This window comes from Rhincodon typus, chromosome 2 (genome assembly GCF_021869965.1).
Source record: "Rhincodon typus isolate 14 chromosome 2, sRhiTyp1.1, whole genome shotgun sequence".
Taxonomy (NCBI): domain Eukaryota; kingdom Metazoa; phylum Chordata; class Chondrichthyes; order Orectolobiformes; family Rhincodontidae; genus Rhincodon; species Rhincodon typus.
The window spans coordinates 49,393,380-49,410,266 of record NC_063333.1 but is presented as its reverse complement, the minus strand read 5'-3'; the positions used below and the strand labels follow the sequence as shown (position 1 = coordinate 49,410,266).

Below are 16,887 nucleotides of genomic sequence, written 5' to 3'. Positions count from 1 at the left end.
GTTCACCCAGCTCTACACCTTGTTATCTCAGATTCTCTAGCATCTGCAGTTCCTACTATCAAAAGAAAACGCATCTTGAAATAAGTCTTTATTCTTTTCAACTATTTTAAAAAAAAAAGCTTTTTCCCCTAAGCACAACAGAAGAGGTACTCTGAGTTTTGTATCTGTGGTTGAGATTTTTAGATTTGGTCACAATCCATCTTTATTAAATATTTTCAACAAATTTAAGTTACAAGGATATAAAATATCCATTACAAAATCCCACAACAGGCTTGCAAAAGTCAATGAGCAATAAAAACCATCAGCTTTATACCATATATTGTTCGAGGGTCATTGTTTGCTTCAGGCTTGCAAACACTTTAGCATCTCTTGTTTCACTGCAAGAAGAGAACAAATGCGAGATGGAAATGATTGACAAACAAAAAAAACTTTTATATATAATACATACAAATGATATGTAAAGGCACTTCATACTGGTGTTTTCAACTAATATAACACACTAAACAGAAGCATGTATGAAACACATTTCAGGGTCACTTAGAAGAAAGTTGCAAAAGCTTGTACACATGGCAAAACTATGATAAGTAAAATGATATTCCCAACCTAGGATTTTAATCACACTTATTTAAAATTGTAAACACTGTGGCTGTAATGATTGATTGAATTCCACATGTTTTAAAGAACATGCTAAAATCATGATGTGAATACTGGGTGGTAAAGCTGTAATACATTTAAATGTCCCATCTAAACTTTTATCCAAAGATTTCAACCCATTTTTCAAGCTTTTTGGTAGAATTGCTTAACATAGTTTTTAAAATATATAAAAATATTTAAATTCTTAGATAATGATACCATATGAAATATCAAGTCCTTTTTATGAAGTGAATCTTCAGACTTCAAAAGTCAAGCAGTTGAGACTCTGGGTATTATATAAATTCAAAATGAACCAGTTTTGTTCTCTCAACATCCAGCATTGATCAGTTATACAGACACAGCTGTCAAAAAAAGGAAAAAGGAATTTATTTTAAAAGTATTCACACAGTAAAGTCCTTACCACAATGAAAGCTATAAAATGCGCTTTCATTAAAAACACCTAAAATCTGAATTATTCATAAAAGGAATATAGATGAATCTTGACAGGATATACTGGTCTTGGAGAATGTGAAGTCATCACTGATGTTGCAGAAAATATTCATAGGAATCACTCCAGAGTAATGGGATTTCAATTACATGGATAGATTGGAGAAGCAGGGACTCTTCTCGTTGTACAAGAATAATGAGAAGACATTTGAAAAAGATATTCAAAATCATGAATGGTCTGGACAGAGTAGCCACAGAGAACTTTTTCCATTGTTAGGAACATGGAGAATCAGAGGGCACAAATTTAAATTACCAGCAAAAGAATGAATGATGAGGAAAACCTTTATTACAGATCAAGTGGTTAGGATCTGAATGCAATGTCTGATATTATGGTGCAGGCAGATTCAATCAAGGCTTTCAAAAAGGAATTGGATCATTATCTGAAGAGAAAATAACAACTTAGTGTTGTAGGGAAAGACAGTCAGTGGGTGAAATTAGATAAATAGCTCTTCGAGATAGTTAAAAAAGGACACAGCAACCGGATTGATCTCTTTCTGTGAATTGATTTTTCTATGGAAGTATCAAGGGAGTGTAATGAAAGTTCACTAGATAGATTCCTAGTTTGATACATCACATAGGCTGGGCCTACTTTCCATGGAATTAAGGTCAGAGGTGATTTCAGGGAGATTTATAAAATTGTTGATGGGTTTGATAGGCAAGATGCTGGGAGGATGTTGCTCCTTGCCAGGAGGCTAGAACTAGGGGCTTACATTCTCAGAGTAAAGTGGCAAGCCATTTAGAATGAGATGAACCACAAAATCATTGTTATTGTATATGTTCAAGACAGACGTTAACAAATTTTTGGATACTTGGGGAATTAAAGGAAAAGAGGATAATATGGAATTGAAACGGATTAACTATGATAATATTGAATGAAGAACAGCCTCAAAGGAGGCAGTCTCCTTCTGCTCCTACTTCTTAATGTCTTAACATCCAACTGAGCATGAGTTACCAAGTGGTTTTGCATCTAATCTGCAATTGCCTAAAATGAGATTTCTCTACATTGAATGATCAAAGTGAAAAAGATATTCCATTCTTCAACACCAGTATCCTTCACTTTAAACAGCACATTAATTTACCCAATTCGTATTCAAATTATTTCTTTTTTGTAAAATTTTAACTTTGATCAAATTGGAATCAAACACTTACACCCTAATTTTGTGAGATCCTGCATTAGTATGTGCATACACCCAGCAAGGATTCTAAAATCAGTCATCCAAACAACTCCATCCAAGTAACTCAATGACTGCTTCTAAAATCAATCTTGAGCTCTGTACCAAGGCAACTCAAAATAATTTTTCCAAGAATCTTCACTGTAGTATTGAGCTAAATGCACACACTGATCTCAAATTCCATTAGTATCAGCATCATTAAGTCTATCACAAGTCCAACAAATGCTTTATCCATGCAATGATATCCAGTACCTACTGGGAAGAGGCCTTGTGTGATTGTGGGATAGTGATAGAATTTGGCTGAGCTCTGATAGTCTTCATGTTTCAGCAACCTGTTAACACTTGCCTGTTCAGGTTCATACATGCAGATTATTTGAATGATGTACTTCATGAGAAGGTAATATCAGCAACTTCAGGATGGGTGGGGGAGTTAATACAAGTGCTTTGGAGGACAGGGGAAGAAAAGTAACTTAGCGTTTTCTGAATATAACGAGTTCCTTACTTGTTGGTTGAGGGACACGCCATATCTTGTAGGATAACCATGTACCGATACCATACAGAACTGTCGAAGCAAAGCCGAAGAACTAGAAAACAAAACAGTGGTGTTAGGGCTTTTCTGTAGAAACCAAAACAAGGCAATTATTCTTAAATCATGTATCCTCCTTTCTCCTAGTTAACCTGTGCTAAATTTTCTAAATTCAAACAGCAAAATGATAAAGATAGAATAACCAGTCACAGCCTTCCTTACATTCGTGAGAGAAGAAAGAAACTAACAATTTTTCCTCCTAGTTACTGTTCAGTAACACTTCCATAATGCAATCTCATTGACAATATCAGGTTTAACTATGGGAACCCTGAGATCAAATAACCTGTTAACAGACACTATCAAATTTCCCACAAAAACAACGGCTACTTGTGCCAACTAATAGGAATGCCTAGTATGAATAGAATCATAAAATACAAAAAACTTACCAGGGGTTGTGGTGGGTGGAGGATTGAGAAGGTCGGGTGGATGGGGGGGGAATGCAGGGGAATCCCATTGTTAATAAGATGTAGTAAATACAGAAACACTAAAAAAGCAATTTTGAAACTAAACGAAAATGGAAATGTGCAGGACATTTATGTAAAATGTCAGACTTCAGTCTGGTGACTGTTCTTGCAGTAATTAGTGGGTACATGAAATTTCTTTGCAAAGTGTAAAACGACACTTCACACCTCAGTTTATTTGATGGACCCAATCATAAACCATAATTAAGCTCAGCCAGGACATTCTCCAATAGTGGCTCATATCTAACTTCTGCTGGCATTAATGCAATACCAAGAATCTTCCCTTTTAAGCTGATTATTTTGAGCCAGCATATGGATTTGTAAAGAAGGATTCTACTTTACTTTCTGACTAAAATCACTTGCATCATGTTCTAAAAATCTGATCTGCAAGAATTTTTAAAGCAAAAATTATTTCTTACCACCCCTGCTGCCAATCCAGCATTGCCAGCAGTCTTAGTTGCTCCAACAATTGAAGCGATTAACAGCAGAATTGTAGCAACAACATAGTGAAGAAATTCCTGTGTTAGAAGTACAACATTATGAATACAACACTGACAATAAAATGATGAAGTTATACTGCAGATTCCGCATGGCATGTTAATTACTTCAGACCAGTGCTGCACTAACTGCCCATAAAACAAAAATATTAACTCCATGAAGGGGAGGTTAAAATTCTTCAACAGTTGCAGGTTACAGTTCATTTTTAGTCACAAGGTACACAGGCAGTTCTGGAGTAGGAAATGATCCAAACACACCAATATACACATACAGGATTACATAATGGTATATTTAAAGCACACTTTTAAAAATCTATTACAGGTGAAGGAAACAACCATCTCATGTTAATATCAATGAATTATAGCCAACTATTAAGTAATACTGTCCTCTTTTGATTTTGTGAAAAAATCCTGAAGTTAATAGTTTAGGATTTTTCACAAAATCAAAAGAGGACAGGATTAGCTGTTAGTGAGAAAATTACTGCAAACAATTCTGACATATAAAAACAATGCAATATGACAATACAGGGTATGTTAGCATGGTGGTTAACCACCAAAACAGTATCCAGCAGCCTCAACTAATGCCCCAGTGGCATGAGTTCAAATCCTAAAATCTGCAAAAGTAAGTCAGAGGCTGGGAAATCTGCAAGGAGTAATGCTCATCCTGCCTCCATGAAGTCTGTCCAACATCTACAGGACGCAAATCAGGAATATGATGGAATATTTTCTGCTTGCCTGGATGTGGATCACTCCAAAAACAGAGGTATTTTGGCACAATCCAGAACAAAGCAGCCCACATGTGATTGGCACCACATCAAACACTTACGCCCTCCGCTACTGACACACCATGGCTACAAATAAAACCTGCAGTTCAAAAGCCTTGAAAGGTTTCTTTGACAGTAGCTTTCAAAGCAGAAACTCTACCGTTTAGAAGGAAATGTAGCACAGACACATGGGAACAGTACCACATCCAAATTACACACCACCCAGATCATGGCACTCTCCTTCATTCTCACTGGGTCAAAAAATCCTGAAACTCCTTACCCAAACCATTATAGGAGTACCTACACCATATGGTCTGTGGCTTAAAGGCAGTTCACCAGCATTCTCTAAAGGGCCATGATGAATAGGCAATAAATCATGGCCTTGTCAGCAACACCAGCATTCCATGAATGACTAATTCAAAATCCATTATGATGCATGTTGGTCCCAAAAGAACACCAGTAAGGAAACTGCAGTCTTATTAAGGAGACATTGAACTTTGGTGCCAAATAGCCTCAAGTGGCTGGACAAAATCTACGGCTGTACTAAACAGAGAGAGCACGGGACTTCAAATATCCTGGCTAACATCTACCCTTCTGCAAACATTGCTAAAATGATCTTTTTTTTGATATTTGTCTCATTCATTTCCTGCAACCTTGCTGTCATATGGCTACATTAAAACACTGGAGGTACTGGCTTGGTTTGGACCTTGCGACATGTCTTTGCGTTTATATTATACTTTCTTCCAAGCACAACAGCATGATTTTAATTCTAAACCATAAGTTCAATTAATTGAAAAACAACAGTGCAACGTAAACATCAGATTTTATGAACAGCTTCTCGGACTCAGTTTCAAGCTGGGGTTCCCAAATACACTGATTGACCTACTTGAGGAATGTCACGGATACTTAATAAAAATGAAATGCATACTATGCCAAAAAAAAAACTAGGTGTTAATTTGATTGTTGAGTTATGTAAACTTAAACACTTACTGTTAGCGGCCAGTGAATGCAAGTGATTTTCAGATGAAGTCTTGTGAGGTAAATGGTGTAAAAGACCAAAGCCATAACAAGAAACCAGATGGTCACAACTTCAAAGTAGCGGTAAGTCGAGCTGCTTGCTCCATCTGACAGCTTTATACACAGGAATGCTATGAACACCACAATCTGAAAAAGGAACAGTGTGCATTGAATTGAACAGCTTAGCACTTTTGGTAACAAATGAATGGCATTCAAATATTATGAACCTTAGCAATTTTGTTTAGGTGTTTAGATTATAATTTAAAAATAGGGTTGATTCTTATAGGGGTCCGAGTAATGAATGCTTGGTGAAATTTAGGGCAGAATTATACAAAAGATCCAACAAGACCTAACTCAACATCAGAAGCATTTTGCTGCATCTTTTACGTATTTGCCAAGTAGCAAGATCAGCACCTGACTGGGACCACGGAGCTGTCAATTAAAGGGGCATCATGGCTTGTTTAATGCCAAATTAATGCCATCATTCATTTCATTAATATTCAGCTTCCTGTCTGATCAAACGTGCCGATCAAACTCCATGGGAATCCGAGCAGGTACTTATAAGTTTCAGCTCACTGTGGGCTGCAAAGAGTTTCCACTATGCTCAGCACCAAACAGCATCTCAGGGCATGACCCATGGGTACCAGCCACGTCCACAGACATTGTTATCTGATATTTTCTAACTCCTTACAACCATCGTGGCACCACTCCAATACATGTGCAGGCCGCTCAGGAACTACAGACCTACACTTCAGGGTGCACGAGCAACAGGGATTGGACCAGGATGCACCTCAGCGCAGTTCACTTCCTCTCTTAGAGCTTGCGCACTTAATGCTAGCTGCATGTTCAAAGCATCCATACTTTACCATGCCAATGCCATGACTGTTGATAGCACACGGTCACCAGTTCATCATCTACAAACATGTACCAGCTGCCTGTGCGGCAAACACACAATAAACATTTATTCAACCAAATGTACCATCTTGGATACTGGGCGGGGGAACAGACCCCAGTTCAGTCACTGGAGCAGCTGTTTGTCAGGGAATCCAGTAGCGTCATTCACAAGCATAGTCCACACACAGTCCAGAAGCTCAAACACGATCAGTCAGCAGCAATCTTTGTCTTTTTTTTGCCATCAAAATTGACCTCAATAATTTGTGCTACTGCAAAAGACAGCACTTGCGAGCAGTGAAATATCAGGTTTCACACTTTAACCTCTTGACTTTTTACTCTTTGAAATAAATCTCATATTCGTTGTGTGAAATTCACTTCAATGTCTCCTGAACACCAATTTCCAATTAGAACTGTCCAGGAATCAGCAATCACCAATCACAACGTATGTAGTAAAACCTAAACATTAGTTTTGGAAGCTAGTAAATATTTCCAGAAGTCTTTGTGAACAGGATGCAAGCAAACTCATAGCTCTGTTGTGCTAATAAACATAGCTTAAAAATCAGGGTAAACCACGCAGCATGCATTCCTCACAGTCAAACAGTGGAGAGAAAATGGCTTAGTGGAATAATTACTAGATTCTTAATCCAGAGACGTAGGTTACATTCTTGAGGACTCAGGTTCAAATCCCAGGTGAAACTTGAACTCACAGTTTATAAACAAATCTGGAATTAAGATTCTAATAATGATCATGAAACTGGTGTTGATTGTGAGAAAAATCTATCTGGTTCTCTAATACCCCCTTTAGGGGAGGAACCTGCTGCCCATGACACATCTGGCCTACATGTGACTCCAGACACACAGCAACTCACAATTAACTGGGCAATTAGGGATGGACAATAAGCAGTGGCCTAGCCAGTGATGCCCATATCCCGTGAATAAATACAAAAAAATACAACACACCTCAACAATGGTGATAATGCTACACTATAAGAGAGGTGTCTATAGGTTCAGCTTGTCTAAACTACAAATTGTGGAGACCAGTTTTTGCCTCGGAATGGTAACAGCAGATTCTCGACAGGTGAAAATCACCGGAAGGCTTATCTTGTTAGTAGTTGGCATGATGAGATTGCAGCAGCTGGCTGTATCTTTGGATATTAAAGAAAGTAGCTACGGAGATAATGGATGGGCAGGTAGCAATCTTTGAAGAATCCTTAGATCTGGAAAAGTTCCAGAGGATCAGGAAACTGCTAAGTGCCTTTATTTCAAAGGGAAGGGGACAAAAAAAAAAGGGCAACCAAAGGCCAGTTAAGTTAACATTGGTTATTGGGAAAACGGTGGCATCTATTATAAAGGATACACAACAAACTTTGTTTTAACCAGCCCCTTATGAATTGGCACTCTCCACAAACTGGCAAAAATTATACATCCAAAATAACGCAACATTTATTGTATTATTCTTGCCAATTACTATGGCTACTTAATTTATTTACCTCAATGTAAATATACTTAGGGGCGGCACGGTGGCAGTGGCTAACACTGCTGCCTCACAGCACCAGGGACCTGGGTTCGATTCCAGCCTCGGGCGACTGTGTGGAGTTTGCACATTCTCCCAGTGTCTGCATGGGTTTTCTCCAGGTGCTACGATTTCCTCCCACAGTACGAAGATGTGCAGGTTAGATGGATTGGCCATGCTAAATTGCCCGTAGTGTTCAGGGATGTGTAGATTAGGTGGGTTATAGGGGGATGGGTCTGGGTGGGATGCTCTGAGGTTCAGTGTGGACTTGGTGGGCTGAAGGGCCTGTTTCCACACTGTAGGGATTCTATGATTATCGTTCAATTGAACAGCCAGATGAAATATCAATAGTTGATTCAATTTAAAGTCAATTTCTCCTCAAATACAATGATCTACCACAACGTCTGAGTAGTTATCTGAAGGTGACAATGGGAAGACTCGCTACCAGTAAGTTTTAAGGCAAAGTTGCATTCTTAATTAAGTGATTTATGCTGTAACTGAAGTATAACAGTGTTGTCTATACCCCCTGCATTACGTTTCTATTACTTAATGCATGTTTTTGCATTATGTGGACCTCTTGATTATCCAAAATGTTTGATCAACCAGCACCGTCCTGGTCCCATAGGTGCTGGTAAATAAAAAAGTTTATAGCAATAGCAGAGCATTTAGTAATACATGATATGATCAAACAGAATCAGCATGGCTTCATGAAAAGGATATCAAGCCGCTCAAATGTACTAAATTCTTTGGAGGTGGTAACAAGCATGATAGATAAAGGGAAAGTGGTCGATGTAATATATTTGGATTTTCAGAGAAGGTACCACACATTAGGCATAACAACCCATGTTGTTGGAGGCAGTACATTAGAATAATAGAGGATTGGCTATTGAATAAATGTCAGAGTTGGGACAAAGTGGGTATTTTCAAGGGATGTCAACCCTTGTAACGAATGGTATGCTACAGTGATCATTGCTGGGGCCACAATTATTTATAATATATATTAAATGACTTATTTGAGGAAAGTGAAAGTACCACAGCCAAGTTTGTGGATGACACAAAAAGAGGTGGGAAGGCAAGTGACAATGATCATGAAAGAGTCTGTGGAGGGACAGAGGCAGGCTTACTGAATGGACAAATACTTGATAGATGGAATATACTACAGGCAAAAGTGAGGCTATGCACTTTGGCGGGAAGAATAAAGGAGCTGAATATTACTTAAATGGAGAAAGACTGCAGAAAGCTACAGAACAGAGGGGTTTGGGAGTCCTCGTCCATGAATCACAAAAAGCTAGCTTCTGAGTTCAGTGAGTAATAGGAAAGCGAGTGGAATATTGGCCTTTATTCTAAAGGGAATGGAATATAATAGTAGGGAGGTTTTCCTAAAAGATTCAAGGCACTAGTCTGACCACAGCTGGAATTCTGTTAACAGTTTTGGGCCCCTTATCTAAGGAAAGATGCATGGTCATTGGAGACAGTCCAGAGAAGGTTCACTAGGTAGGTTGATAACAGGAATATAGAGGTGCTATCTACAAGGAGAAGTCAGCCTGTACTCATTGGACTATAGAAGAATGAGAGGCAACCTTACTGAAACATACAAAATTCTTGGGAGATTTGACAGGATAGATGCAGAAAGGCTGTTCCCGCTTGTGGGAGAGTCTCGAACCAGAATGGCATAACCTCAGAATAAGGGATCGCACATTTAAGACAGAGATGAGGAGAGATTTCATCAGAGGGTAGTGAACCAGTGGATTTTTTAAAACAAAACACTATTGACAATGAGTCATCAAGCCTATTCAATGCTGAGATTTTTAAATAGTAAGGGAATCAAGGGTCATGAGGACAAGGCAGGGAAGCGCAGTTGAGAATAATCAGATCAACCATGGTCTCACTGAATAGTGCAGCAGACTTGATGACCTACTTCTGCACTTACGTGTTATGGTCTAATGATTGTTGGTGACTGAAAAGGTCAATTTTTGATCTTCAGGCTTGAGTAGTTAGGGAACAGGAACTACTGCTGTGAAAGGGCTCTGGTGGAAATACATTCCATTTACCATCTGCATTTTACTGCAACAGCCTCATGAATGTTTCAAACTTGCAAATTGTTTTCCTAGATTTTGTGTGCCAGCTGTCTCTGCCAGCAATCTCCTGCTCCATTGGTCAATATTAATAAGAGCGGGCTATCTTTTCAGCTGTTAAGATGAATCATTTGCAAAGTGCAGCTGTGACAATACTATGGCTTTAAAAAGTGTATTATGTCCTTTTTTTAAAAGATGAGAGGCTGAGACGGTGGTAATGAGCAGTCTGCTCAAAGCAAATAAAGTAAACAGCTTGTGAGGGCTTGAGGATTTTTTTGTTGACAAGTTGGAACAATAGGAGCAGCCTGAATGGGTGGGGGTCAGGCTCCTACAGACCCAGGATTTTAGCTTTCATTAGCTGTTAAGGTTGCTACAACTCTCTCTCTCTCTCTTTGCTACAGCTAAAAGCTAGAGTTCTCTCTCTCTCCCACACACAGTTTTTCTCTTGATATTTTTTCCCTTCCTGGATTGTAGATTTGCATGTGAGACAATCTATTTTACTGAACTTGCCTTTGCCAAGGGTGTGTTTATGGAGTGTTACTATAACTGGAACAGTTGCTGTTTAGTAGTTAAATAATCTATTATACCGCTAAGTTTTCCAGTAGAATTAAGTTATTCCAATCCTTCTTTCCTTTGTTTGTATTTTAACTATAATGTATGAATAGTGTGTTTTCCTTCAAGCCTGGTAGCTTGACCAAACAAATTACATCCACAACACAACATCTTACATTTGACTTCTAAAATAAGAAAAAAAGTTGGGGTCTAGGCTATCTTCTTAATATATTTTGAAGGGGTCTGGTCTCGTCCATAACACACCAGGGGCTGATCCTGGATTAAAATCTCTAATTCTGGGTTGGGTTTAGGATTACTGGACTCAAAGTGGTGAGTGTTAGTGTTTTCCTTATTTCAGGCGTTGTATTCGGTTGGTTTAAACAGGGTGTGCCTTTTGTAATAATGGCTCTTTCAGTTGCTAAGAGTTGCCTGGGGATGGAAGAAGTCATTTCGGGAGTTTTACAGAAAGTGAGCAAGGAGAAAGTTTCTGAATTGGCAAACAAGTTGAAGTTGGAGTTGCCTGTGTCAGTGAGGAAAGGGAAAATAATTGCAGCAATAGCTCTACATTCACAATTGCCAGGAATGCAATCAAAATCATTGGAAATTGCTAAGATTCAACTGCAAATGAGGCAGCTTGAATTAGAGGCGATGGCAAGGAAAAGAAAAGGATAGCCCTGGCATAGCAAAAAGAAAAGGAAAGGAAGGCCCGAGCAGAAGAAGGGGAGAAAGATAATTTTTGAACGTTGGAGGTTGGAACTGAAAATTCAAAGTCAACTTAAGATGGTGGAGGTAGAGGTGAAAGGTAGTAGTGACGTGGACATTGATCGAGAGGAATCCCATCATAGCCAAAGGCCTGGTGGGAATCTGTTTAAAATGTCCAAACATTGCCTAAATTTGATGAGAAGGATGTAGAAGTCTTTTTTGTTTCATTTGAGAAAGTAGCTAAACAAATGAAATGGCCAGTGACCATGTGGGTATTGTTGATCCAAACAAAGTTGGTAGGTAGAGCGAGTGAGGTATTTGCACCACTATAAGAAGTGGTATCTGCCAAGTATGATGAGGTGAAAAACAAATCCCAAGGTCTCACAAGCTGCTTATTTTATTTGTTTGGAACAGACTGCTCAGCATCTCTGTCTCAAACTCTTCTCATAAAAGAGAACAAAATACACCTCTTAAAGAGTATCATCACACACCATTCAACAAAAAGCACTACTTTTTACACTTTACTATCTTCCAAACATAACCGACTTCCTGGCTGGTGTAAGCGTGTTATAAAAGAATGCATTCAACACTTGGCTGATTGACAAGTAATGAGGTTTTGAACAGGGCCAGTCTGTCAGGACAACATGACATTAAAGACAACATTGATGAAAACACTCCAGCAGTCACATTTGTTTTCTGTACAGAAGCTATGGTTTTGATCTAAACAAGACAGGAATGATGTAAATTGTTCAGTACGTTTGAGTTTTGGTTGAGATGCATAGTGAATGGTTTTGCCAGACATGCCACAATAGGAACCGAAAGGACTGCGGATGCTGTAAATCAGGAACAAAAACAAAGTTGCTGGAAAAGCTCAGCAGGTCTGGCAGCATCTGTGAAGGAAAAAGCAGAGTTAATGTTTCGGGTCCGGTGACCCTTCCTCAGAACTTTGTGCCACAATAGGAGGCCATAGAAGCTGTTGGACTTGGACAGTCAATTGTCTATGTCCTTATCAACAATGGCATTATTTGTGATAGAATAAATACCTCACTGTTGAACTATTCAACTTTTTTTGATTGACACAATAGAAGGACATACCCTCTCATAGTTGCAACGTCCCATTCTCTGCACCACTTCGGCTCAGCCACAGCAAACATACAAAATAGGCATCGATTCATTGTTTCCTCATAGATAAGACCAAAGAGAGACTGGTTGAGGATCTGAAAACCCAACTCCAGTTTATAATCTTAGTCCTTACAGGAAAACCTTTTTCACTTTTACGTTCGTATATGAAGAAACAGAACTAGAATATTAGGTGAGAAACTTCTAGAACAATAGTTACAGAGCGTCGGATTTTCCAGGTGGCGGCAATTTCACCAAGACTGCCAATCCAGCCCTTCACTTTTCTTTAAACAAAAAGGAAGGAGGTCACATTTCTGAAAGGAAATTCTCCTCAGGGCTCCTTCTGAAATTTGGAGCCAAATTTCATTCTGACAGTCCTCTCATAGCAACGGATGGCAAGCTATGAGAGGATGTGGAGGTCATGGGGATTTGTGGTTGGGTCTGGTGGGGCTAGGGAGGGGGGTTATCTTAATCTGGGTTTTGGGGAGGAAAGGATATTTAATAGTCTAATTTTTCCAAAGTAATGATTTCACTTACGCCAGAACCATCTGAAGTTAACTTGTCCAATCAGGGGGCCCTGGCTGATGGATAAAAGGACGAAATGTTAGCAGTTCTGGCACTTTTGAGGGCTGACTCTGAATGAGGCAAGAACTCTACACGTGTAAGTAAAAAGGTGACATGGTGACAGGATACTGGCCTCTGCAGACCTGTTTCAGTAGTGACCGGAGCAAAGAAGAAATTGTTCACAACAGTCATCTTGGAGTTGGCAGTAAGCATTTCTTACATCATGCCTTTATTTGGCAAGCTTGACTCATTCAACCTTGCTGTCAAGATCCCTATGCGTGGAAAGAATTTTTTTCTGGGCAAATGACATTGTGTTGGACAAAAAGCAATGTGAGATTCTCCTGACATCATGTGGGGTCGCAGCCTTTTCTGTTACTAGGAGCCTAACTTTCCCTTAGGCACCAAATACTAAAACTGTTCAAGAATAGTTAACAGACGGACATGGTTAAGGAATATTGCAACCCTAAGCCTCCTCTAATTCTGAGATGCTGTCATTTTTACTAGGGAATTCGAAAACCAGAGGAATCAGTATCGGGATTTTTGACTCGGTTAATATGAATGGCAGAAGGACGTGGTTTTGTTTGTGGACGACAATTGAAAAACTGTGCATCCTTTGCAATACATGGAGTTCTGGAAGTGTTGGTTACAGATAGCGGGCCATCGCTTACCAGCAGGGAATTGGAGTTTTTTTTTAAAAAGTCAAATGGATTCAAGAAAAGGACAGCTCCATACCACTCCTCATCCAATGGCCTGGCAGAAACAGCAGTCCAAACTTCAAACTTTAAAGGCAGGCTTGAAAAAACAGCCTACAGCCTTGCTAGATACCGAGCTGTCACAGTTCCTATTTGATTATAGGATCACTGTATACAGCTACAGGGATAGCTCCGGCAGAGTTGCTGATGGGTAGAAGACTCTGCACCAGTTTAAACTTGACATTCCCAGACCTGGGTGAGGAAGTATAACAGCATCAAGAATGTCGATGGCAGACACAAGACTCTGCCAAGTGACAGACTATTTGATACAGGGGACAAAGTTTGGTGCAAGAATCACAGTGAACATTCTGCATGGGTAAGAGGCATACTCGACACAAGGTCAGGCCCAGTGTTTACGTAAAGTTTGGGTAGGTCCTAAACACACGAAAGCCACAAAATTTGCAAATTGTGTGGGAGCAAAATGTGCCCTGCCCCAACAGCAGTCAGAAAGGCTACCGGAAACGGAGTTCAGCCTAGTTCAAGGTTTTTGAGAAGACTGGAAGCTCGAGTTGTTGACTTGCTTGCCGAGCTGGTAAGTTTGTTCGCAAACTTTGTCACAATACTAGGTAACATCAGTGCACCTCCAGCGAAACACTGGTGTTGTGTCCCACTTGCTATTTATGTGTTTCAGTTCACTGTGGTAGGTGACATCACTTCTGGATTTGTTCCTTGGTAGTTAGTATGTGGGGTTCAGCTTTACATGTTTGTTAATGGAGTTCTAGTTTGAGTGCCAGGCCTCCAGGAATTCTCGTGTGTTTCTTGGGTTGGCTTGTCCGAGGATAGCAGCATTGCCCCAGTTTGTCCATGAGTATTGAAATGAGTGATAATTGGTCACGTCTCTTGGTTGCTAGATGGTGTTCATGAATTCTGATGGCTAGTTTCCATCTGATCTGCCCTATGTAATGGTTTTAGCAGTCTTTACATGGTATCTTGAGATTAACATTGGTTCTGTTAATTGTGGTTGTTGGATCCTTTATTCTCGTCAGCAACTGTCAAAGTGTAGCTGTTGGTTTGTAGGCTACCATGATTCCTAGGAGGTGGAGTAATCTGATGGTCATTTCACATGTGTCCTTAATGTATCGAAGGATGACTACTGTCTCTGGATGTGTTTTGTCTTCCTGCTGTGTAGGTGTCGGTAGACTATGCTTTTTGGATAACCGTTATTTCTAAAGACACCATATAGGTGTTCTTCCTTGGCTTTGCGCAGCTCCTGGGTGCTGCAGTGAGTTACTGCTTGCTTGAACAGTGTTTTGCTGCAGTTCTATTTGTGGCTATTGGGATGATCATCAGCTTTCACAAACGTCAACTGGGTACCAAGAGACATGTCCAACTATCACTCATTTCAATACACATGGACAAAGAGGGGCACCAATTCAACTGGGACAATGCTGCCATCCTAGGACAAGCCAACCAAAGACAGACAGAGAATTCCTGGAGGCCTGACACAAACCAGAACTCCGCTAACAAATATGTAGAGTTGGACCCATGTACCGACCACTAAGGAACAAATCTGCAAGGTGATGTCACCCACCCCAGCAAACCAAGACACATAAAAAGCAAGCAGGACAGAACACCAACGCTTCACCGCAGGTGCACTCATGATGTTACCTAGAAATGTGACAAAATGTTTCCAAATTTACCAGCTTGGCAAGCAAGTCAACAGCTTCAGCCTGTCAAGCATTGATGAGTCCTCCGAATCAGAGATAAACGTGACAGATTTAGCCACCCTGACGCCTTTGCCACCGGAAGACGAGAGTGAAATTTTACCAAGGCACTCCACCCATTTCGGACAGTCTGGAGGAACCTGATCCAGTGCTAAAGTGCCCCAGAAGGCTCTCTAAGAAAAAGGTCTGATCTACGTCCACCTGACTTAGAAAGGGAGAAATGTAGCAACTGTAACACAGTCAGCCGGCTGGACCTCATAGAATGAGTTCCTTGATTGGACCAGATTAACAGCCCCAATCAGGAAGCACTGGCTGAGAGATAGAGAAAATAAGAGAGGTACTGGCACTTAAGAGAGCTGACTCTGAGGCAATACTAGAGGCAAGAACTCTGTGTAAATGAAGGGTGATTTGGTGACAGGATACCAGTCTCTGCGGAGTTAGTTCATGAAGTCTCCAATTTTGAGAGACTTTTGGAGGATTCTATACACAGAGGAATCGCCCACAAGCAAAATTCAATTTGAGTTCATTCACTGAAAAGAATCAAAATGGGGGGCAGTGTTTCATGCTCTGAATCATTGCATGATTACCTCTGCTGTAATTCAGGTGAACAGGCAGTTCTCCTATGACACTATAGTTGCATTCTTGTGCAACCTCGCGCTATAGAAAATCACCTGATAGTGATTTCCCTATATTGTACAGTAGAAATTTTGCATTATCCAAGCAGTGTCCACTATTCATCAATCGCGTTATAGTCAATTTGCATTAATGAAACACGCATTATAGCAGAAATACCTGTATGACAGACTGAAGGCATTGTTGTGTTTGGAAACAGATGTATATCCCCACTATCAGGCTATTCTTTTGCCTCTTAAACCATTATCTTGAGTAAAGTGGAGAAAAGGGCTGACTCCTGAACATACAATTTGCTCAGCAGCTTAAGAGACTGGCAGTTGACAAAGCAAACACAGCACCCAGTCTAGATTCTGTCTCCCAAAGTGCTTTTCAGCAGACAATATCAAATGTCTTGGTGAGACTACAAACATAACGTATAGAATTATGTTTTGTTGGCTTCACCTAGTACAACAATCATGGGCCAAATGTTTCACTTCCTCAGGTGGCAATAAGAATGGTGAGTGAGTGTTATTTGGGCAAAGTCCAAAAATCAGATTATCATGACAAACTTTTGTAATTATTCATTCCTTGGCATTAGGTGGTAAGAAGCCAATTAACAAATATTTGCATTTTTTCATTACACAACTCATCAGGAATACTCACTGGCCCATCACTTCACCCAACACAGACCGGCAAAGCTTCAGCTTCGTAGGTCGCACTTTAACAGACAGGGTCAGGCAGTAGATGTTGTCTTACAGTCATATTTTAATGCAGAAGGCAACCAGACAGCTTGAGGCAAAAAG

At 39.9% G+C, this 16,887-nt stretch overlaps 1 protein-coding gene across 2 annotated transcripts in view; it reads right to left on the bottom strand.

Annotated features, from left to right (window-relative positions):
• Window positions 1–184: 184 nt before the first annotated feature.
• cmtm7 (CKLF-like MARVEL transmembrane domain containing 7) overlaps window positions 185–16,887 on the bottom strand; it is a 23,816-nt gene continuing 7,113 nt past the window's right edge. The window contains exons 2-6 of one of the 2 annotated variants that reach the window (XR_007264801.1): window positions 5,611–5,784; window positions 3,779–3,877; window positions 2,815–2,896; window positions 853–995; window positions 185–377 (exon numbers count right to left, since the gene is read on the bottom strand). Coding sequence is in view for 1 of the 2 variants with exons in the window: in XM_048612375.1 (XP_048468332.1) it covers window positions 982–995; window positions 2,815–2,896; window positions 3,779–3,877; window positions 5,611–5,784 (369 nt within the window). In the remaining variant the exon portion in view is untranslated. Of the gene's footprint in view, window positions 996–2,814; window positions 2,897–3,778; window positions 3,878–5,610; window positions 5,785–16,887 lie in introns of both variants that reach the window. The other variant, XM_048612375.1, reaches the window with a different exon arrangement.